This window comes from Chionomys nivalis, chromosome 10, assembly GCF_950005125.1.
Source record: "Chionomys nivalis chromosome 10, mChiNiv1.1, whole genome shotgun sequence".
In the NCBI taxonomy this organism is placed as follows: domain Eukaryota; kingdom Metazoa; phylum Chordata; class Mammalia; order Rodentia; family Cricetidae; genus Chionomys; species Chionomys nivalis.
In genome coordinates, this window is record NC_080095.1 from 54,660,545 (window position 1) to 54,684,191 (window position 23,647).

At 39.9% G+C, this 23,647-nt stretch overlaps 1 protein-coding gene across 2 annotated transcripts in view; it reads left to right on the top strand.

The window, feature by feature from the left end:
• Window positions 1–23,647, top strand: part of Nemf (nuclear export mediator factor) — a 53,165-nt gene that overhangs the window by 28,947 nt on the left and 571 nt on the right. For both annotated transcript variants that reach the window (XM_057782111.1, XM_057782112.1), the window contains exons 17-30: window positions 565–668; window positions 1,414–1,476; window positions 6,737–6,849; window positions 8,891–8,948; window positions 9,401–9,459; window positions 9,534–9,654; window positions 11,222–11,492; window positions 13,037–13,079; window positions 13,201–13,250; window positions 16,635–16,788; window positions 17,859–17,936; window positions 18,412–18,609; window positions 21,529–21,561; window positions 23,455–23,555. In XM_057782111.1, the coding sequence (XP_057638094.1) occupies window positions 565–668; window positions 1,414–1,476; window positions 6,737–6,849; window positions 8,891–8,948; window positions 9,401–9,459; window positions 9,534–9,654; window positions 11,222–11,492; window positions 13,037–13,079; window positions 13,201–13,250; window positions 16,635–16,788; window positions 17,859–17,936; window positions 18,412–18,609; window positions 21,529–21,561; window positions 23,455–23,555 (1,446 nt within the window). The remainder of the gene's footprint in view (window positions 1–564; window positions 669–1,413; window positions 1,477–6,736; window positions 6,850–8,890; window positions 8,949–9,400; window positions 9,460–9,533; window positions 9,655–11,221; window positions 11,493–13,036; window positions 13,080–13,200; window positions 13,251–16,634; window positions 16,789–17,858; window positions 17,937–18,411; window positions 18,610–21,528; window positions 21,562–23,454; window positions 23,556–23,647) is intronic.

Genomic DNA, 23,647 nt, shown 5'->3' on the forward strand with positions numbered 1-23,647 from the left:
CTAGCTCTTGTAGACCAGGCTGGTCTCGAACTCACAGAGATCCGCCTGCCTCTGCCTCCCAAGTTCTGGGATTAAAGGCGTGCGCCACCACCGCCCGGCTTGGAAAAACTCTTGATTCTCTCCTGAGTGCTAGGAGCATAGGTGTGTCTCACCCACCACACCTAGTGAGATAACTTTGCCGTGAAATTTAGTTCCTCTTCCTCTTCCCCAGCGTGTCCTCATCCACCCCGACCCCAGAGACTGTATCACCTTTACCTCTGCCTTCCCAGTACTGGCATGTGCCACTGTGTCCTGACAGAATTTAGTTTCTTCTAAAACTGCTGTAAAAATTACATTACAGGTTTTTGTTTGTTTGTTTTTTAATTTTTAAAAATTTTTTGCTTGGTTCTTGAAGAGTAATTGTATCATTGATTGTTTATATCTTATTCTATACAGGCATGACAGCTTCCTGCTTTTTTTTTTTTTGAGACAGAGTTTCTCTGTTATTTTTTGTTTTAAAAAGGGTATGAATTCAGGCAGCTATAAATAAGAAAATGTTAACTTTATTTTCTTTCAATTTGATAGGTTTGAGAAATTCCTGTGGTTCATTAGCTCAGAGAACTATCTAATTATAGGTGGTCGAGATCAGCAACAGAATGAGATCATTGTGAAAAGATACTTGACACCAGGTAAGACTAAAATCTATGAAATTTTCTCTTAAATGATTTATTATTTCACCAATAGGCACTGGTTTTCATCTTATACTCTTGTTTGACAGAATTCAGTAGAAATTCAATGCTCTACGTCTTACAGTTTGTTAGGAAAGTCTTTACCCCTTGTTGCTGAGTGGGTATTGCAAAAGGAGTATTGATGAGCTGTTCTGTGCTGTTGGACTTTTGATCTGCTGTATTTACAAAATAGCTTCCAGTTCTCCAAGTAACAAAAGATCCAAGTTTTTAAAGCTTAGTGTTTAAGTGCTAAAGTCTGAACATTTGTCCAGTTTACAGGCGGGTGTGTAGTGCACGCCTGTAGTTGTAGTTGCTGGAGAGGCTAAATCAAGAGGGCCACTTTAACCCAGAAGTTCCAGATAAACTAAGTAACCTTAAGAGATCCTGTTTCAAAAACAGGAAAGAAGCAGGCTGGAGAGATTGCTCAGCACTTAAGAGCATTTGCATCCCTTGCAGCTAACCTGAGTTCAGTTCCCAGCAATCACATGGTGGCTCAAAACCACCTGTAACTACAGTTCCAGAGGATCTGATGCCCTTTTCTCCCTTCTGTGGACACCACATGCAGGTAGTTCACTTACATACATGCAGTAGAACAATCGTGAACATAAAATTTTTAAGTAAAGTAAAATTTTAGGAGAAAACAAAACAAAAACAGGTAACAAAAAACAGGATCTAAAGTATCACTTCACATTTGTCTTTCTTTAAGGAGATATTTATGTACATGCTGATCTTCATGGAGCTACCAGCTGTGTGATTAAGAATCCAACAGGTAATATAATTCCATTATCTGGAGTTTTCTTAACATTTTTAAAAAATGTTTCAGTTATGTATGTGTGTGGATCCATGCATGTGAATGTGCACATGTGATCTATGCAGGTGCCCATTGTGTCCAGAAGAGAGTATTTAATACCTTGGGGTTCACAGTCATAGAGACATAAGCCAGTTGGGCTCTCGGGGCTGGCTTCAGGTCCTCTGCCAGAGCAGTCTTAACTGCTAAGCCATCTCTTTGGCCTCCTGAAAACATTTTTAATGTTACTGATATACAAGAATTAATATTCAGCTCCCAGTATTGCCAACAACAACAAAAAGATAAAGGAAGATTATAATGATGTGAGAACGTTGCATGAACGTAAGAGTCATACATGTCTGTCAATTGTGTTCTATAATGCAAGAAGGAATATAGTAATGGGGTGGGTAGACACAGGTACATTCAGTAATATTTAGAAATGTCAATATCGAAGATGAATAGAATAATGAAGCAGTAGATGAACAAGGAAGTAGAAGACTTGAGCAGATTGATGACTAAACCTAACAGTATCTCCAGAACACTGTCTAACAAGCAAGTATACTGGGAACATTCTCTACATAGATCAGATGATAGAAATAGAAAATTGAAAGAAATTCATAACAAGTAAAGAGATTGAAACACTTCATAAAGAAAATTCCAGCTAGTGCCCACCTTTAATTCTGTCAATTAGGAGGCAGGGGCAGGCAGATTTCTATGAGTTCAAGGCCAGCCTGGTCTACAAAGCAAGTTCCACGATGATCAAGGCTACACAGAGAAACCTGTGTTGAAAAAACAAATGGGCTGGAGAGATGGCTCAGGTTACACTGTCTGCTCCTCCAGAGGTCCTAAGTTCATTTCCCAGCAACTGTCCGGTGTCTCACAACCATCTGTAATGAGATTCGTGCCCTCTTCTGGGCAGGTAAACATGCAGACAGAACATTGTATACATAATAAATAAAATCTTTAAAAAAAAAGAAAAAAAAATAAAACACAGCCAAACAATAAAACAGAAGAAAATCCTAAACTCAAATATCTTCGATGAATTATAGTAATCTTTTATTTAAAAAAACAAAAACAAAAAGACTAGTGCTTCAAAAATTCTTCTTCCCAAATAAGAGGGTGGGGATAGCCCTGGGCTGGTAGCCCTTGTTGCTGTAAGAAAGCAGGCTGAGCAAGCCAATAAACAGAACTCCGTGGCCTCTGCATCATCTCCTGCCTTCAGGTTCCTACCGTGTTTGAGTTCCTGCTTTGGCTTCTTTCAGTGGACTATGACACTGGATATATAAGCCAAATAAACCCTTTGCTCCCCAAGTTGCTTTTTTTTTTTTTTTTTTTTTTGGTCATGGTGTTTTATTATAGTAGTAAAAGTAGAAACCCAAACTAGTGCAGCAATAAAATGAAATTTAAAATACTCAAATTGACAAGAAGTTAAAAATAAAAACTCTTGTACCCAGACTATCTTTATAAATATTGTTTGTTTGGTGTGTGTGTGTTTGGTTTTGGTTTTTGGAGACAGGGTCTCTATATATGGAGACTTACTATGTAGACCAGGCTAGCCACAAACTGTCAGATATCCACCTGCCTGTGCCTCCTGAGTGCTTAGAATAAAGGTGTTTGCCTCCAAGCCCATCCTTGTCTTTATATTTAAAAAACAGAGCAAAACAACAACAAAAAACCTCAGGAAGTCCCCAGAATGTTTAGAGCTATAATAAACAAAGAGCAGTGTTCACACAGCCCGAGATGAGTACAAAACAAGTTGTAGCTAAGCATGGCGGCACAGGACTGTGACTCTAGCAGCTGTGAAGAAGAGGCAGGAGAACCAGCCTGGGCTATGTGAAACTCTATCAGAAAAGAAAAGAAAAGAAGAAAAGATGCTGTATTTATGTATACTAGTGTCTTAGTTACTTCTCTATATTGTGATTAAAACAGCATGGCCAAAGCAACTTACTAAGGAGTTTAATGCAGACTTACATTTCCAGCCACAACCTGAGAGTCAAGTATTCAAATGCCTGAGATTTGTGGGAGAGGAGGCATCTCATTGAAACCACCACAACTAGCAGAGAATAAACTGATAATACAGGCATAGTAAAATAAAAAAGAATAAAAAGGTATGGGGATGTAGTCAATTAGTAGGGTGTTATCCTAACATCTATTAATCGCCAGTACCACATAGACAGGCATGATGGTGCAAGCCTATAATCCCAGCATTCAAGAAGCAGAGGTGAAAGGGTCAGAAATTCAAAGCAATCCTCAGCTACAAAGCAAGTTTGAGGCCTGTCTGGGCTCTATAGTACCTTATCTTTGAAAAGAGAAAAAAATAGGAGTTATGGCTCAGTGGTACAGTATTTTTCTCACATGCATGAAGCCCTGGCTTTTAATCCATAATACCATAAAACTGGTAATAACCTTGCAAGATAGAGAAGACTTTAGGGAAAATCTGTAAAATATTGAAAGAAAGGCAGGTGTGGCAGATCATACCTATAATCCCAGGAGCCGAGGCAGGAGGACCACTTTAAATTCTAGGCTAAACACAAAAGACTACATATAATTTCATTTCTGAACTTTGCAAAATATGGACAGAAAGTAACAGTGATTGCAGGTAGCTGAGTACGAAGGTTGCTTTGGGGTGGGGGTTGGGGGGTTGAGAGTATTGAGGCCTACTGCATACCAGCCTCAGCACTCTCTCAGGGTTCAGAGTAGAACTTCTGTGACAAGCAAAGACTGGCTTGGGAACAGTATGGGGGGGGGTAGAACAAACTGACTTCGGCATGTTTTTCCTGCATGTATCTTTATTTCTTGGGGGAAGATGTAAGAAGGAAAAAGAGGGAGAAAGCATAGGGGCATAAGGTATAAGGGCAAAGCATCAGACATAGGGTAAGGTGTGATCTCCACAAAGCTTTCAGTTTCTATAGGCATACAGACAAGCTAACAATCCCATAGGCAGTTACAGTGGTATTGAAAGACTCTAAATGCATTTGTAAGCCCCCTCAACCCTAAGACATTTTTCTAAAACCTTACACTCACTCTCTCTTGGAAACGGGATAGTCGCCCCCCCCCCAACACATGCTGGACTGTTTATCCTCCTGTGTCCTTGTGAATAATCTTCAAACATAACTCCATTTTGGGAATTGAGGCAAAGACAACCCACAGATGTTGACTCAGTTCCTGATGTATTGATTTAGTTACTAGAACAGGGTCAGGATGGACCATAGATGCTCCCCTTATCACCCGATCACGCAGCTATTCTTCTGCCCTGAAATAGACCAATCACTGCTAGTAACCCTTTGAATAAGCCAATCCAATAAGTTGGAAAACAGCCTACAAGGTCACCCCCCTTGTGTCTGTGACTTTTAAAAGCTTTAAAAGATGGACTGCAATAGCTGTCGGTTGTCCTTCATATCCCGAACCTGAAGGGCCTTGTCATGACAGAATAAAAATCCTCTTGCTTTTGCATCAATTGCTGCTGTGTGAGTGGTGTCTGGAGCAACTCCTCCCTGATGTTTGGACATCTAGTCCAACAGTATCAAGCATGCACCTTATGTCGCTGAGGGGGTGGGGCTGTTCACTTGCTACTGGGAACACTGCTGGCTTGATTGGCATTAGCATCTAACTGATTGAGTTAAAAGGAATCTCTTCTGGGGACTCTGCTTTTGACTCCAGCAGGGTGCCCAGGTGAGAACTTTTCTCTCTGAAGCTGGTTTTAAAGACTCAAGCCTTAGCCGGGCGATGGTGGCTCACGCCTTTAATCCCAGCACTTGGGAGGCAGAAGCAGGCAGATCTCTGTGAGTTCGAGACCAGCCTGGTCTACAGAGCTAGTTCCAGGACAGGCTCCAAAAAACCACAGAGAAACCCTGTCTTGAAAAACCAAAAAAAAAAAAAAAAAAAAAAAAAAAAAGCCTTTTTCCTGTATAAACAGTTAATTTCCTGGGTTATGATCCTATGTTAGTTGAAACCAGAGTAAAGGGTAAATACAGAATATTAGTAGCCTGTTAAGCCAGAGCAGAAGACCATAGATTACATCATCCAGAGTCTGCTGTTAGAGCAGGCGTTACCTCCTGTGTGAGGCTCCTTTCTTATCAGTGACTGCTGTCAATGAAGAAGGTTTGTGGGGAACTATTTTTATGTAAATTTTGCCTATAAGAACAAGGACTTGACTGAATCCTTTTTACACCCTGGCTAAATGGTGTAGGGGGAGGTATCTTATTATTTATAAAGAGGTGGTAGGGGACCAGTCTCAGGAGGGCACCTAGGTCGGGTGGCCCAAGTCCTTGGTGGGAGACAGATAGATAGATATGCCATGCAGAGAGAGTTTGGATATAGAGTTTATTTAGTGGGTTATGGAAGAGGAAGGGAAGGGGATAGGGAGAAGAGGGGGAGAAGAGAGAGAGGCAGAAGCTGCCTCTCCAGAAGAAGGGCAGACAGAGAGCTTGGGAGAAGGAGAGAGGGAGAGGAGGTTGGAAGTGGATAGGACTTGTGTCTTAAAGGGACAGGGTACCCAGGTGACAGACAAGGCCAACAGATTACAACAGTATCCAGTTGCCCTACAGGAAAAATCAGGTTTAAGCCGGGCAATGGTGGCGCACGCCTTTAATCCCAGCACTAGGGAGGCAGAGGCAGCGGATCTCTGTGAGTTCGAGACCAGCCTGGTCTACAGAGCTAGTTCCAGGACAGGCTCCAAAGCCACAGAAAAACCCTGTCTCGAAAAACAAAACAAAAACAACAACAAAAAGTCAGGTTTATACACTGCTGGGGATACTACAGAAGGAAGAAATGCCAGGATTTCACAGGATTTTTGCAGAATTGACAGTGTCTTATCCAAAGGACAGCTATTTTCACAGCTCTGCAAGAAAGGGTTCTCCAGGTAGAGTGTATGCATACACTTATCATGGACTGTCTAATAGATCTGTCAGCTGTATATTTGCTGTATAATACTTGTGGGCTCACCACAGGATGTGATAAAATGTTTTGGAATTATATAGTGGCCGTAGTTACACTGCATTATCATGCACTCAGAAGCACACATACATATACATGCACACACGTATGACAAATAAGTATAAAAAATAAAATACAAACTTTTAGTCCCTAACACTAAACAACAGGTAGAAGTAGGTAGAATCTTGACATAAATGTGTAAATATTTACGATAGAAGATGGTTGACTGTGTACTAAGTATAACTTTGACATCTTGCTCTATAGAAGCCCTGTACTTTGGTATTGAAACATAGCATTACTGTTGTAGGAGAACCCATCCCTCCACGGACTCTGACTGAGGCGGGCACAATGGCACTTTGCTATAGTGCTGCTTGGGATGCTCGAGTTATCACTAGTGCTTGGTGGGTGTACCATCATCAGGTAATAAGGGCTGTGTGGTCCATTTTCATAATCTCTTAAGGGCTATACCTCATTACAGAAGGGTAGGGTGTAGAAGGAAGAAAAGTACTTACCTTGATAAAGTTTATGTTTAAGCAGTAGAGAAAAATATATGCAAACCAGGTGGTAGGTGCTGTAAAGGAAAAAAACAAAATTTCTCCTTTGGGTTTTTGAGACAGGGTCTTCCTGTGTAGCCTTGGCTGGCCTGGAACTTGCTATGTAGACCAGGCTGGTCACAAAGATGATCCGCCTGCCTCTGCCTCCCAAGTGCTGGGGTTAAAGGTATGCAACACCACATTCGGCTCAATTAGATTTTCTGAATTCTGCCTCTCCAGAAACTAGGTGTCAGTTGTGTTTTGTGTATTCACTTGGTTTTAGTAAGTGCCCCTCTATGTTTTCGGTGCTCTTTTGTTTGTTTTTGGATGCCTTTTTGATTTGTTTTTGTCATACTGGAGATTGCACTTAAAGACTAATGCATTCTAAGCAGTGCCCTTAGCCTTCTTTATTACTTTATTTTGTGATGAGATCTAAGTTCCTCCAGCTGGCATTGAACTCACTTTATATCTCACACAGGACTTGAACTCTCTCAGCCCTTTTACCTCAACCATTTAGGTAGCTGGGACTACAGGCCTGTGCCACTAAGCTCAGCTGTTAGTGCTATTTGATATTATCATTTCATAAGATATATTTGATTTCCCATTGCAAATAGATCCACATTTTCAAGAATTATATTTGACAATGATACATGAATTATACAAGAATCAGAAATTATGTGGTAGGATTAAAAAATACCATCCTTGAGAGTTATTTTATATTTATGTTGTTTGCTATTCTGTGATGTGGTTTTAGGAAATTAATGTACTTGAGGGGTAATACTTTATACATCTACTATTAAATCACTATTGAAGTGGTTTTCCAACTGTTTATAACTAATAAAAATACCATCAAATCAGAGAATTTACAAGTCTGTAAAATCTTTGGAATGAACTCTCTCACTTTGTGTTATCAAACTACATTTTGAAAATTCTATTAATTTTTATTTTCTTGTAGAAAAAGCTGTTTTAGCAGCCGGGGAGGTGGCTCAGTCAGTAAATACCCTTATCATCAAGCCTGATGACCTGAGTTCAATCTCTGGGACCCACATGGTGGGAGGGGAGAATTAATTCCTTGCAACCTGTCCTCTGATCTCTGCAGTATGTGTGTGTGCCCTCTTCTTGTGTCTGTAGACATTATAAATAAAGAAATCTTAAAAAAAAAAAAATCTTTCAAAGCGAGACATGGTGCATGCCTTTAATTCCAGCAGTCTTGAGTTAGAGGCTAGCAGCCTAGTCTATAGGACAACCAGGGCTACACAGAGAAATTCTGTCTTGAAAAATTAAAAACAAAACAAAACAAAAAAACCTTTCAGACTATTTTTTTAAGGAAAAGAAAAGCTGTTTTACTATCAAAGAATCCCAGAAAAGGATTTTAGTGACTATAACTTTATCTTCTAGTAAAGTTTTGTGCTAAGCTTATTAAACTTATTCTCTACTCATTATATCCTATGCTAGAAGGAAAAGCTAGGTCCAGTCTAGTCCATGTCATTCTATTGAAGTGGTGGGTCTTTTGTTCTTCATTTATACCATCAAGTATATCTGTTGTTGGAAGGATATATGTGTCTGCAATGTTGAGGATTTTTACTAAATTATAAAGTTTTCAGCACTTAGAGTTGCTCACTTGAATATGATTATTTCCTCCTCTTGGGTAGAAAACTTTTTAAAAGAAGATCTGAAGAGACTAAAGATGTAACTCAGTTGGGTCGATTTCCTTTCTAGCATGCACAAAGCCCAATGTTTAATCCCAGGGCTGAGTAAAGGAGGCAGGGCAGGCCCAGTGGTAATCCTAGCACTTAGGCGGTGGAGGGACTGGAAATTCAAGGTCATCCTCAGTTACAGAGCAAATTCAAGGCCGACCTATAATAACTGAGAACCTGTCTCATTTTTTTTCTTTAGATAAGAATATAATGCATTATTGTGTTCTTCAGGTGTCTAAAACAGCACCAACAGGAGAATATTTGACAACAGGAAGCTTCATGATAAGAGGTAACAATTTAACATGAAAAATATCCCTAAGTTGAACTATGAAGGCAGGAGCCATTTTACAGATATTCTTTGAGTAGAAATGGGTTGCTATAATTGCACATACAAATTTTGTTGAGAAACAAGGAAATTTTTGCCTTGGCATGGCAAATTGAGCATTTGTTGTGATACAGTTATTGATGAGAATGTATTTCACATAGTTGGATTATAAGAATAAGGATTATAGTCTGACCTTTTTAAATAAAAAAGATTATTATGGTTCTGGCAAACCCAAAAGGTGGGAACAAGCATTCATACTTTTTCTTGATAACTATTCCTATATATAATACTAAGTGTTTTGAATGCTTATGTTCTAGTACAAGGTGAAAGTGGATATAATCATTGGTATGTATTATTTTCAGACAAAAAAGTAGAAAAATGATTTTCATAATATTAATGTGTATTATCTTTTATAGGAAAAAAGAATTTCCTTCCTCCGTCGTATCTAATGATGGGGTTTAGCTTCCTTTTTAAGGTACTCTTCACTTTCTTTGGGCTTACTTTATACTCTCACTGAAGCTCAACAGTGAGGAAAAACTCTTTCTCCAGGTAGATGAGTCTTGCGTCTGGAGACATCGAGGTGAACGAAAAGTCAGAACACAGGATGAAGACATGGAAACACTGACAAGCTGCGCAAGTGAACTTGTGTCAGAAGAGATGGAGCAACTAGGTAGTTGACATGTTATAATACATTGGCTTGTGATTTGTTTGTGCTTGTTTATGTGCACATGTGTGTGGGAAGCCAGAGGACACATTGGGTATTTCCCAGGCACTGCTGACTTTCTCTGAAGATTGGGTTTCTTTCTGGTCTGGAGCTTGCTCATTAACAAGACTAACTGGGCAGTGAGCTTACCCCTTACCATGGTTGTTGGGATTACAGGTGTGTGCCACTACGCCTGATTTGCTGTTGGTCCCCTTCCCTGATGTGGTTTCTGCAAATCTAGCTCATGTCCATGTCCTGAAAGGCAAGCACTTTACCAATGAAAATCTTCATCTTCCCAACCAACCAGGCTTGAGACTTTGTTTTCCTCTTGACAAAAGACTGTTGTGGAGCCCTGGCTTGCCTAGAACTTGTCATATGGATCAGGCTGGCACTGAACTTCTATCAGTCCTTCTCTCTTTGTCTCCTTGGTGCTAGCATTAAAGGAATTCACTGTCATACCCAGCCAAGCCCTGTGATATTTCATTCTTTAGTTTTATTCCTAAATCTTGAGAAATTGTGCCTCTTATGTGATGACCAGAATTTTAAAAATAGCCCAAAGTACTATTAATTTTCTTGAATTTTATTTCTGTAAATGCTAAATGTGCTTTTTTTTTTGTGCTAAGGATTGAAAAAAAATATTCTAATGATAAAAATAGTTAACTAAATACATAATCAAAATACATTTGGCAAAATTTGCCCTCCTACTGGACATCTTGTAAATATATCTAACAGCTAAACTTGGATATATATGAATTAACATTTCCATTTGGGTTTAGGAGTTAGAAATGATAAGATGAATTTATATCCAGTATAATTCCTAACATGAGAATTTTGGTTTGAGCCAGTCTTTTGACTATCATTTTGACTCAGTTTTCAAATGCCAATATTATGGGTACAAGCCAGTATGCCTAGCTTTGGTTGATTTTCATAACTGCTTCAAGTAGAGAGACCTACCAACCTAAGGAACGTAGAGAAAGGGTACCCTGAACTACTTCTATAGTTATTCTCTCTCCTAGGGTCATTTTTTTGAAGTCATATTGCATTGCTTAATTTAAAACTACTATGTTGTTAGGTAGATTGATACCTACCATGTCCCTGTCATAAAGTGCTATATAAATAACAATAATATTTATTATTTAATTTCATGATAATCCTTGCAAGATAGCAATTGGGTCCAGTTATTAATATTTGTATTCTTTCAATTAAGTGTGAAGTTAATTATATTATGTTTGTTGGTTGTCGTTTACAAATTAATAAAACTATAATTTATACAGCTACTTTTATTATCTTGCCTTCTGGAGGTAGCTGTGACAGACAACTTAGGTTTGTTACAGAAATATCAGCACTGTCCATCTGTGATAGAGTGATCTTGGAGGTCATGTAAGGACTATCCTTTTGTCAGAATAGGGCATAATACATTGTGGAGATGATCAGGAATTTTTTTGTTGACCACTTGGGCAACCTAGGAATTATTGGAATCAATCACATAGCATCAATGGAAGCTGCATACTGACTTTCCTTATGGAATTTACAGAAGGGGGTGACAGCAGTGAAGACGATAAAGAGGAATTACATGAAACTCCTATAGAAGTAGAACTTGTGACTCAGGTCGATCAAGAGGTTGCTGTTCAGAGTGGCAGAGATGAATTAAGTGAGGAATTAATACAGGAGGAAAGTTCTGAAGATGGGGAATCCAAAGAAGTCATGAAAGGTGAAGAGCCCATTGGTGAGATGAAGGGTGAGGAGGAAGACATCCTCGATTATCCTGACACCACCATTGACTTGTCCCACCTTCAGTCCCAGAGGTAACGGTGAAAAGAATTGAAGTTTCCTTTATAGACTGGAAATGATGTTGAAGGAACCTTATGAAACAATAACACTAAGATTAACTTCACACTGTTTCCACCCACTCTTCATGTTGTATTTATTACTCAGGGTTATTCTAGTCCTTTCACCCTCCTTTGTGTCTTTATTTTTTCAGCATTTGATTGATCTTCTGCTAGAAAGTCCCAGGATCAAAGGAGAAAAGTATATAAAGTAGCCAAAATAGGTCAGACTAGAAATAACCAGCCTCAGGACATGTTTGTTGAGTGATAGTGTTTGTTTTGCATGCTTAGAAACCTGGGGTTCAACCAGCATTGCAAAAGCAAATTATGACATTTTCAGGAAAATGGATGATCTGAATAATAAGATATTAAAGTGATCTAAACTCAGAAAGAAAAAAGCTACAATCTCTGCCATATGCAGATCTTAGCCTCTAACATGTATAGCGATGGGTCTGGTGTGAAGCCTAAAACCCTGGGGAGGAGACAAGAAGGACAAATAGAGGATGAAGAAACATGGACGTGAGGGAGACTGCAGTGAGGGGGCTAGGGGGACTCAGGAGATGGTGGGGTGAAGACTCCACTAAAGCATTTATTTGAAAATACTGCTATGAAGGAAGGGCTGGGGAGACGACTCAAAAGAAAGTGTATTGCTTTTGTAGGGTACATGAGCACCCCTGTTGAGCCACTCACAACTGCCTGTAACTCCAGCTCCAGGGAATCCAAGCTGTCTTCTGGCTTTCCTCCACTCATTTGCACATGCCCAAATACAGACACATATACATAATGAAATACAGATATTAAAGCAGAGCATAGTGGCGTGCACTTTTAATCTCAGCAGAGGGAGGCAGTCTGCTCTACAGAATGAGTTCCAGAACACTCAAAGAAACCTTGTCTCACAAATCAGTCACTCACTCCTTTTCTCTTTTTTTCTCTTTCCCTCCCCTCCCCTCCCCTCCCCTCCCCTCTTTTCTCTTCTTTTCTTAAGACAGGGTTCCTCTGTGTAGCCCTGCCTGTCCTGGAACTCACCCTGTAGACCAGGCTGGTGTTGAACTCACAGTGATCCTCCTGCCTCTGCTTCCCTCCACAGTGCTGGGACTAAAGGCATGCACTACCACAGAGGATGATGTTTTTTTTTTGTTGCTGTTGTTGTTGTTGGTTTGTTTTTGTTTAAGAATTGTTATTAGAGTTTTAAAGCATGGCTTAGAAGTCAGACAGACCGAAATTAAGTCTTAGGGTGTCTCTTTGGGCAAGCTACATCGTGTTAAAGCATGAGTTTCAATCTTAGAAAACAGAGTATTCCCTTCACAGGGTTTTGGTGGAGATTTTAGTGCAGAGCTTCTAGCAGCAGCTGACACAGAAAAAGATTTAACTCGTGTCACATGAGGAATGTATATAAAAGCATGGGAATATGATTTGGATGTATTTTGTTGTATTTGAAGGTTTGTAGGACTGTAAGAAGATGGGGGAATTTTAAGACCCACTAAATGGCATTAGTAGACTAATAAATTCTTTTGTTTTCAAAGGCCTCTGCAGAAACTGGCTACAAAAGGAGAATCTTCTAATGCAGTAAGCTATTTTTGAAGTTATTTTTTAAAAATTCTGATTTTTCTGAATAAGTTCTTTTGTAATTTACTATTTGAAAAAAATAATAGTAATAGTTTTATAATTCTTTGTTCTTGTTTAATAGAGTGACAGTAAATCACAGAGCCGAAGACATTTGTCAGCCAAAGAAAGAAGGTAAAAAGGGGTTTAAACATTGACAGCCGAATAATGACTGGAAGGGTAAAACTGCCTGCTGTACAGCATGACAGAGTCATCCCCAGGCCCCACTGTAGGAGAGAATTGACTCCTGGGCCTATCCTCTGACCTCCACATGGATAGAGCACGCTTGTGTCTGCATTCACACATCATATATACAGAAGAATAAATAATAAATTTAAACTTTAAAATAACTTTTAGCTAACATGTATTTGACTATTTTGAAGATTCCTAATCACCAAAATTCTTTTGTTTCTGTTTTTTTTGTTGTTGTTGTTGTTGTTTTTCTGTACAACCCTGACTATCCTGAAATTGCTCCTATAGACCAGGCTGGCCTGGATCTCAGAGAGCCACCTACCTCTGCCTCCCGAGTGCTGGGATTAAAGGTGTGCACCACCACCTTTGGGGGCTGGGGAGATGATGGCTCTGTTCTTCCCAACAACCACATGGTGGCTTACAACCACCTATAGAAACTGGTGCCCTTTCTGGCATAAAGGTGTACATGAAGATAGAGCACTCATAAACATAAAATAAGTAAATTTTTAAAAAGAAAAGGCATGCACCACCTCCACCTGACCATCACCAAGATCCTTTATGTCCAATTTTAATGTTTTTTTGTATTTAAGGCTCATTTATGATAGGTGAGATAGATAAGTAGTAAAACAAACCATTTACTATTATGTAAACATGTACAGTGAATGTAGGACATTATGGATATAAAGCACTTGATTTTTTATTTAATTTCTAATTTATTCATTTTTATTTTATGTGCCTTTATGTCTGTGTGAGGGCATCAAATCACTTGGAGCTGGATAACAGACAGTTGGGAGCTGCCATATGGGTGCTGGGAATTGAACCTGGGTCCTCTGGAAGAACAACCAGTGCTCTTAACTGCTGAAGCATCTCTCCAGCCCCAGCACTTGCTTTTTTAAAATTCATTTATAGTATACAAATTAATGAATTCTACCATGATATTTCCATACATTTCTATACCATCCTTTGGTCTTCTTTTAAAAATTATTTATTTATTTGTTTGTTTGTTTGTTATGTATACAATATTCTGTCTGTGTGTATGTCTGCAGGCCAGAAGAGGGCACCAGACCTCATTACAGATGGTTGTGAGCCACCATGTGGTTGCTGGGAACTGAACTCAGGACCTTTGGAAGAGCAGGCAATGCTCTTAACCACTGAGCCATCTCTCCAGCCCCCCTTTGATCTTTTTTAATAACTTATTTTTTAAACACTGCATTGGTGTTTTGCCTGCATGTGTGTCTGTGTAAGGGTGTTAGGTCCCCTGGAGCTGGAGTTACAGACAGTTGTAAGCTGCCATGTGGGTGCTGGGAATTGAACCTTGGTCCTCTGGAGAAGCAGTCAGTGCTCTTAACCATCTCTTCAGCTCCCATGCTTTGATCTTATCTCCATTTTCTCTTCTACCCTCTCTTGTTCTTCCCTTTTTTCTCTTTAATTCTAGGATATTAATAAAGATAAATAGAAAATTTTTTAATTAATTAGGAAAAATTTGTATATGTCAAAAGCCTAGGGACTGGGGAGATGCTCAAGTAAGTAAAGTATTTGTCAGGTACACATAGGACCTGAGTTCCAGTTCCTAGGCCTTGTGTAGAAAGCTGAGTGCACCAGTGAGCACCTGTTGTCTCAGCACTAGGACAAAGAAACAGGAGGTTTCTTGGGGCTTGGTCAGAAACCAAAAGAACAGGAAAGCTCCCAGTTTAGTGGGAGATCCTACCTCAAAGGGATAAGGCAGAGTTTTTTTTTTTAATATTTATTTATTATTTATTATGTATACAATATTCTGTCTGTATGTCTGCAGGCCAGAAGAGGGCACCAGACCTCATTACAGATGGTTGTGAGTCACCATGTGGTTGCCAGGTATTGAACTCAGGACCTTTAGAAGAGCAGGCAATGCTCTTAACCGCTGAGCCATCTCTCCAGTCCCAAGGCAGAGTTTGATGAAGCAAAACACACATCATCCTCTGGGCTCTACATGCACATATACACAAGAAATATACCTTAGGCCAGGCAGTGGTGACGCACCCCTTTAATCCCAGTACTCGTGAGGCAGAGGCAGGCGGATTTCTGTGAGTTCGAGGCCAGCCAGGACAGGCTCCAAAGCTACAGAGAAACCCTGTCTCGGGGGGGGGGGGGGGGAGAAAGAAAGAAAAATATATCTTAGATATTTTAACAGATACATGAAGGTGAAAAGAGACTTTAAGGACAATTAGCATTAAAACAAGGAAAGACAGATTGGGAAGTAAAATGTATGTGTGATATTTTGGAAAAATGATAAATAGACTTGAGAGGAAAGAAAGAGAAAGGTTTTTTTTTTTTTTTTTTTTTTTAATTTTTCGAGACAGGGTTTCTCCGTAGTTTTTGGTTCCTGTCCTGGAACTAGCTCTTGTAGACCAGGCTGGCCTCGAACTCACAGAGATCCACCTGCCTCTGCCTCCCGAGTGCTGGGATTAAAGGCGTGCGCCACCACCGCCCGGCGAGAAAGGTTTTGTATATGTTTTAAAGTCATAGATAGTTAGAGTAGAAGGTAAATTTAGATTAAATATAAGAGAACCTGGAATGACTAAGGAAGGACTTGGAGATTTATTTTGCAAGTGATAATTAGAATATTTTGAAAACTTTTGAGTGGAACTGTGACAAAGGTGAGGAAACAGGGAAGGTTATAAAGACTCAAAGGAGTCTAAGAGGCAGTGAGGACCTGGGCTAAGACAGTAGCACTGGGAATAGAAAGATGCCAAAGCAACAGAATGTACCCTTCTTCCTTAATGTGTTTATGTTTGGATACATTATTGATTCTACCAGCCAATCAAGAAATGTCTTAATGTCCAAGATATGCTAAAGCCATGCTGATAGAATACTAGCAGTCCTGATGTCTGCACATGAGGGGTTGTTAGTTCAATGAGTGAATGTGTAGTTGAGGAGGGATAAGCAAAAGTAATACTTTCGAGTCTTGATGACAGAATAAGAAGTCTTTGAAAGATTTTTTGGGCCAGGCGGTGGTGGCGCACGCCTTTAATCCCAGCACTCGGGAGGCAGAGGCGGGTGGATCTCTGTGAGTTCGAGACCAGCCTGGTCTACAGAGCTAGTTCCAGGACAGGCTCCAAACCACAGAGAAACCCTGTCTCGAAAAACCAAAAAAAAAAAAAAGAAAAGAAAAGAAAAAAGATTTTTCGGGTCTTTTTTACCTGATAATTTGAGCCTCTTTATATACAGTGGTCTAGTAGTTATTAAGTTAAAAAGAGCAAACATTGTATATGTTCCCCTTTCCATCTAGACCTTTTTAGGACACATCTGACATTTTTAAAATGTGATACTACTTGGTTTGCTTTCATTTAGAGAAATGAAAAAGAAAAAGCTTCCAAGTGACTCAGGGGGTTTAGAAGTGATGGAAGGAAAGGAGAAAGAAAGAGAAAATGCTGTGCACACTGAAGCTAACCAGAACACAGGCAGAAATGTTGCAGCTGGACAGCCAATGAAAAGAGGACAAAAGGTAATAAATATGCTTCTGAGTGGCCCCTTAGTTCAGTATGGCTCGCAAGTGAAGCCGGCCAATGAAAAGAGGACAAAAGGTAATAAATATGCTTCTGAGTGGCCCCTTAGTTCAATATGGCTCGCAAGTGAAGCCGGGGCATTCTTCTTGGTCTTGTTTAAACGTCTAAAAATGAAATAAAAGGGGCTGGTTGCTCTTCCAAAAGACCAGATTCAATTCCAGCATATACATGGCACTTAACAACTATCTGTCACTCCAGTTCTGGGATATCCAGCACCCTTTTCTGGCCTCTTGCAAGTGGTGCACAGATATACATGCAGGCAAAATGCCCATATACATAGAATAATTTTTAAGTAAAATAGAATATGTACATAAGTTTTTAATTCAGAGGCTGAAAGTTAGCTGGAAAAGTAAGACTGTACCTGATAAAGGTTGTACCGGGAAAGGGCTTCTACCAACACATACAAGCTTCCTGATGTTAAACATTGCTGAGAGATCATGAGGACTAGCATGGAGGCTGAGAATGGTGGGGACACCTTCCTTCAGTGTTGTTGCATTGGGATTTGAAAGTTGGACAAGGCAGCCATTGTGATGTAGATATCATGTTCTCACTGTGGCAGACCATCTGAGGGGCATCATTTGCTTTAGACAGTGGGAAGCAGGAAACAGGAGATCTGTATCCTGACAAGAGGGTTGCCAGTGTGTGTGACTTAGAGCCTGCTCAGTCCTGGCCCTCCACTACTCAGGCATCCACCGTACCTGCTGCACTCTTACTGCACAGGGGCCCAAGAAGGAAGGCCCAAGACGGCGGGAGAGGGGCAGAGAGCCAGACTTTTAAAGCCACTTTTAATTCAAAATAAGTTGTGTTGATTTACCCTTACTTGTGTATATGTCTTCTGTCCCACTGTGGCAGATTCCCTGAGGGATGAGGACTATGGCATACTCATCTCCCTGTCCTCCGTATTGATCTTTATATTGGTTGGTGCCTTGTTCAAAAGCATATTTGGTAGAATGAAAGAGGCATTTAAAAATTACTGTTTATTGCTTTTTTTCAAATTTTTTGATTTCAGAGTAAAATGAAAAAAATGAAGGAAAAATACAAAGACCAGGATGAAGAAGATCGTGAACTTATTATGAAATTGCTAGCGGTGAGTAACATCTTAAATTATTTCTCTTGCTTTTCAGTGGGCATCTAGGCTATGATAAACATTAAGAACCTTAACATTGTTCAAGGCCAGCCTGGTCTACAAGAGCTTGTTCCAGGATAGGCTCCAAAGCTACAGAGAAACTCTATCTCAAAAAAAAGAAAAAAAGAGAAAATAAAATTTTTACATTATTTGGGCCAGTGAGGCAGCTCAGTGTGTAAAGGCACTTCACTTTCCACCAAGCCTGGCAACCTGAATTCAGTTCCTAGAACCCACATGTTCAAAAGAGAAAACTTTCCTACCTGTCATCCTCTGAATTCCAAATGTATATTATGGCATGGGCACCCTACACTCATAAGAGTACACACAATTGTAAGGAAAAACAAAAGCTTAGATTCAAAACATTAAAGTAAAATTATTTAAAAACCTTTGTATTAATAATAATTACATTGATTCTTTCCCCCTTATGAATTGAAAGTCTGCAGGTTCAAACAAAGAAGAAAAGGGGAAGAAAGGGAAGAAAGGAAAAGCGAAAGACGAGCCTGTGATGAAGCAGCCACAGAAGCCCAGGGGGGGGCAGCGGGCTCTCGATGTTGTTAAGAAGGAGCCACCGTCCCTTCAGGTTCTGACTCAGGACATACACGACTTGGCTGTAGATGATCCACATGATGACAAGGTGAGTGCCCAAGTGGGGTGACCAGAGCCTGGGTGACCAGAGCCAGGGTTAGTCCAAGATAAGTCGGTCTTCATCATAGAAACAAAGCCTCAAAGATAAAATTAGTTTCACAAAAAAATGTGCTGCTGATAAATTGACTTGATGCCTTTGGAAAATTAGTTTGGGTCTAGAAAGATGGCCTTTTGTAAAATGCTTGCCATGGAACCTGAGTTCTAGCCCCAGAACTGGTTGTAATTTATATACTTACTTCTGATCCCCGCACTGGGGTGGCTGTTGGCTGGGGAGCAGAGCCCACTCAGCAAGGTCCAGGGCCATGAAAAATCTTGTCTTAAAGTAGGTGGTATTTCTGATGATATCCAAGATTGCCCTCTGACCTGCACAGGCATATGCACACAGGTACACATGCACACAGCACACACAAAGTAACAGTTTTATGGGAGAGGTTTCACATGATTCCAATGGAACTCAGTTAAAATAAGGAGCGGGGCGGTGGTGGCGCACGCCTTTAATCCCAGCACTCGGGAGGCAGAGGCAGGCGGATCTCTGGGAGTTCAAGGCCAGCCTGGTCTACAAAAGCTAGTTCTGGGACAGGAACCAAAGCTACAGAGAAACCCTGTCTCGAAAAATCCAAAAAAAAAGAAAATGAAATATTGGGCTTATCTTAAGTAGAAAATAAAGTTTTACTTGTGTAAACTTTTCTATAGTACTATAAGCTTTCTTGTATTATATAATATTAAAAATAACTATGTTGTGAGAGGTTAGGTCTCAGTTGTAGAAGCAGGAAGAAATATTTTTTCCAGCTAAGGTACTTACTTAATGGTGTTATTAAATAAATCATTTAAAAGTCACAGTAAGTATATCTTTGTACAGGAGTAGGTAAAATTCTTGAAATACTGAGCTTTTAGAAATGAATCTGTATAAAGTACAGGCTGAAAGTTGACAGGTGTGGTAATCACTGTAATCCTGACTTGGCTGTTCTTACTTGGGCCATACTGTTTTAGTGAAGTGTGAGTTACTCGTTTAGTTTAGTGAAATGCTTGTAGGAATTTGTCACTATTCTTTTTCCCTCTACTGAGCAGTGCTTTTAATGTTTCTAAATTTCACTTTTGTTCATGAGTTTTTCTATTATTGCCATATGTGTAGTTATCTGTAAACTTTAGGCCCAGAAATATCCATACGAGATATGATGGCATATAGCTAGAATTCCAGCACTTCAGAAGCCAAAGCAGAAGGAAGGAGCTAAAGTATGATGGAGTGATATTTCATATGTATTTTAATAAATGAAGTTTTCCTGAAGACCAGAATGCAAAGCAGCCATACTAGTCGGCCATAGAGGCCAGGTGGTGTGGCCTTTCATCCCAGGACTAGAGAGGAGGATAAAGCAGGATGAGACAGGAACTCGCTCTCTTTCTGTCTGAAGATTTCATAGAGGTAAGAGCTCTCTAGTGACTGGCTGCTTTGCCTTTCTGAACTTCAGGTTGAACACCAATATTTGTCTCTGGGTTTTTATTTATCATGCTACAGTATGAGGTCAGCTTAAGATGTAGCAAGTCAGGACAAGGGAAAAATTCCTAAGAGGTATTATTAATCTTTCATGGATATGAATTCTGGTCTAAATGCCAGTGTAGTAATATTAAGAGGTTGGGCTTTTAGGAAGTGAAGTTATGCCCTTCTGAGATTAAAGGGACCTCTCAAATGAAAACCTGGCAATCAGATGCCAGTTTTTGTTGTTACTGTTTTAAGAGTCTCATGTACTGGGCGGTGGTGGTGCAAGCCTTTCATCACAGCACTTGGGAGGCAGAGAGGAGAATCTCAGAGTTCAAGGCCAGCCTGGTCTACAGTGTGAGTTCTGGGACAGCTAGGACTACACAGCTGTCTCAGGTAGCACAGACTGGTCTTAATCTGTTGCTGAGTCAGCTCCTCCTGCCTCAACACCTCGGGTGCTGGGATTACAAGTGTGTGCTCCTGCACTCTACTCAGGGACCATTTCAAGACAAGTCTTCACAAAACCTGCTGTTGTCCTGATCTTGAACTTTTAGCCTCCAGAACCATTAAGTGTAAATTTATTATTTAAAAAATTGTGGGCCGGGCGGTGGTGGCGCACGCCTTTAATCCCAGCACTTGGGAGGCAGAGGCAGGCGGATCTCTGTGAGTTCGAGACCAGCCTGGTCTACAAGAGCTAGTTCCAGGACAGGCTCCAAAACCACAGAGAAACCCTGTCTCGAAAAAACCAAAAAAAAAAAAAAAATGTGGACTCTGAAGCCTCTTGTTACAACAGCCTAGTTTGTCTCTGAATAGGTATTGTCCATGTAACTTAAATACACAAAATTAAGTTTATCTCAATATTTAAAGTTTATCTTAACACTGTTGACAAACTGGGCTGGAGAGATGGCTCAGAGGTTAAGAGCATTGCCTGCTCTTCCAGAGGTCCTGAGTTCAATTTCCAGCAACCACATGGTGGCTCACAACCATCTGTAATGAGGTCTGGTGCCCTCTTCTGGCCTGCAGGCATACACACAGACAGAATATTGTATATATAATAAATAAATAAAATATTTTTAAAAAATTGTTGGCAAACTTTTTTTGAGGTTCTTTTTGTAGGATTACTTTTCTCTACAAATATTAAACTTGTCATTTCAGGTGTCTCTACAACTTAACATGACTTCATCATATACTTTAAGTAAAAGGTTTTGTCACACTGATTAAAAAAAAAACCTTATTTTTTCTTTCAGTGGCAGTGCTTTCTAAAGTATTAAATATGTACACACTAATCCACTTTAGAGTTTTAGGGGATCCAAGTTGTATTCTTCAGTTTTCTATTTTGTGAGTTATAAAACAGCCTTATATCAATTATGTCAAATTCTTTCTGCTTAATGCATATTGGTACAAAAGCTGAATTTAATCTTTGTTTGGACCTAGGAAGAACACGATCTGGATCAGCAGGGAAATGAGGTATGATTTGAGTGGGGTTGCTATTCCATTTCACTGTAATCTTTGCCAGAGCATCAGCTACCACTCCAAACTAAGCTAGATGATTGTGCATATCTCAAATTATTCTACTCAGAATGTAGCCCTGCCTGGCCTGGAACTTGCTATGCATTATTGAAAGGTCTTGAATTCAAGAGATCTGTCTGCCTCTGCCTCCTCAGAGCTGGGATTAAAGGTGTACCACCATACCTAGCCTGAAAATATTCTTTATCCCTCCCCTTCCTTTTGCCTCAAAATTATTACTATAGGGGATAATAATTTATAGTATTCTGTAAATTAATTTAAAACTTCAGCACCAAGCATTTTGCCCTTGTAGATAGTCCACAAATGAGAACTAGTTTAAGGAGATCTGAAATTTCTCCTTAAGAACAGAGATGGCTCAACAGTTAAGAGCACTTGCTGCCCTCCCAGAGGACCCGAGTTCACTTCCCAGTTCTACACGGGGCCACTCAGAACCAGCAGTAGCTTTAGCTTTAGGAGATTTGATGTCCTCTTCTAGTCTCCATGGACACACATGCATGCACGCACGCACGCACACACACACACACACAACTTTTTTCTCTGACACATAAATACACACATATTTTAGAAAAGGAAAGTAGCCTAGACTTGCTCAACTTTGGCACTGTTAGCATTTTGGAGAGCATGATCCTTTGTTGCCAGGCCTATATAACATAAGTTAACAATACACATGGCCTAAACCATTAGATGCCACTCCTTTTATTCTGAAAGCCAAAACTATGTCTAGATATTGATGAATCTCCTGTAGCGGGAGCAAAGTCCCTGATTCAAAATCACTGATCTAGCTGAAGTGTGGTAGCACACACCTGTACTCGAAGACAGGTGGGTAGATCTCTGAGTTTTGTCAGCCTGGTCTACAATAATGAGTTCAGGGACAGCAAGAGCTACACAATGAGACTATTTTGTCTAATGGAATAGCTCAGTCTGTCAAGTGCTGCTATGCATGCATGAGGACCTGAACTCAATCCCCAGCACCCACATGAAAAACCAGGCAAAGCAGCATAGCATGTACCTTTGTATAATCTTGGCACTAAGGAAGTGGAAACAAAAGGCAATCTGGACATCACTGACCAATTAGCCTTGCTCAGTTTGTGAGCTCTGAGTTGAGTAAGAGACTTAAATAAGTTCAAGAATAAAGGCTTCTACACACGAAAATCACTGGTCTAGCCCACATTTTAAGTCCTGTTTCCTTGCAACAGACTTAAATTCCTTGCAGTTATTCATGCACATCTTTTGAATCCCCAATAGCTTCCCTGCAGCTTAGTTACAGAGTCCAACTTGTCTTCCTCACCTCTCTGTCATTAAATGGTGCTTTAAAAACTGTTCCTATTGGCCAGGCAGTGGTGGCACACGCCTTTAATCCCAGCACTTGGGAGGCAGAGGCAGGTGGATCTCTGTGAGTTCGAGGCCAGCCTGGTGTAGAAGAGCTAGTTCCAAGACAGGAACCAAAGACACAGAGAAACCCTGTCTCGAAAAAAAAGAAAAAAAAAAAACTGTTCCTATTGTTGAATATTCTAGGCCAAAACTGTAAGTTGTAAAGGAAATATGTTGAAACACTATTTTTAAGTTCTTTGGAACTATAAGGCAGAGTTGAGGCACTGTTGTCAGCTTCTGTTTTTTTTTTTTTTTTTTTTTTTCAGAAAAGGCTAAATATGTATTATGTATTCAGATGTTAATTTTTAGATCTTGCCTTTATGATGGTGTGATTTGAACAGAGGGTCTGCATGTTAAGCAAGGGCTCTACTATTCAACACCCCACCTCCTCCAACACCTAATGTTCTTTTTTAAAGTTTGGCATAATTTCTTTTTCTAATTGTTTTTATTTTCCTCTTTTAGGAAAATCTATTTGATTCTTTGACAGGGCAGCCACATCCTGAAGATGTACTAATGTTTGCTATTCCAATCTGTGCCCCTTACACCACCATGACAAATTATAAGTAAGCCAGTATTATTTCATTTATAACACAATGCCTTTATGAATCTCTTTGCAATCTCCATGTAGTAACTCACGTAATGTTTTTTGGGTTTT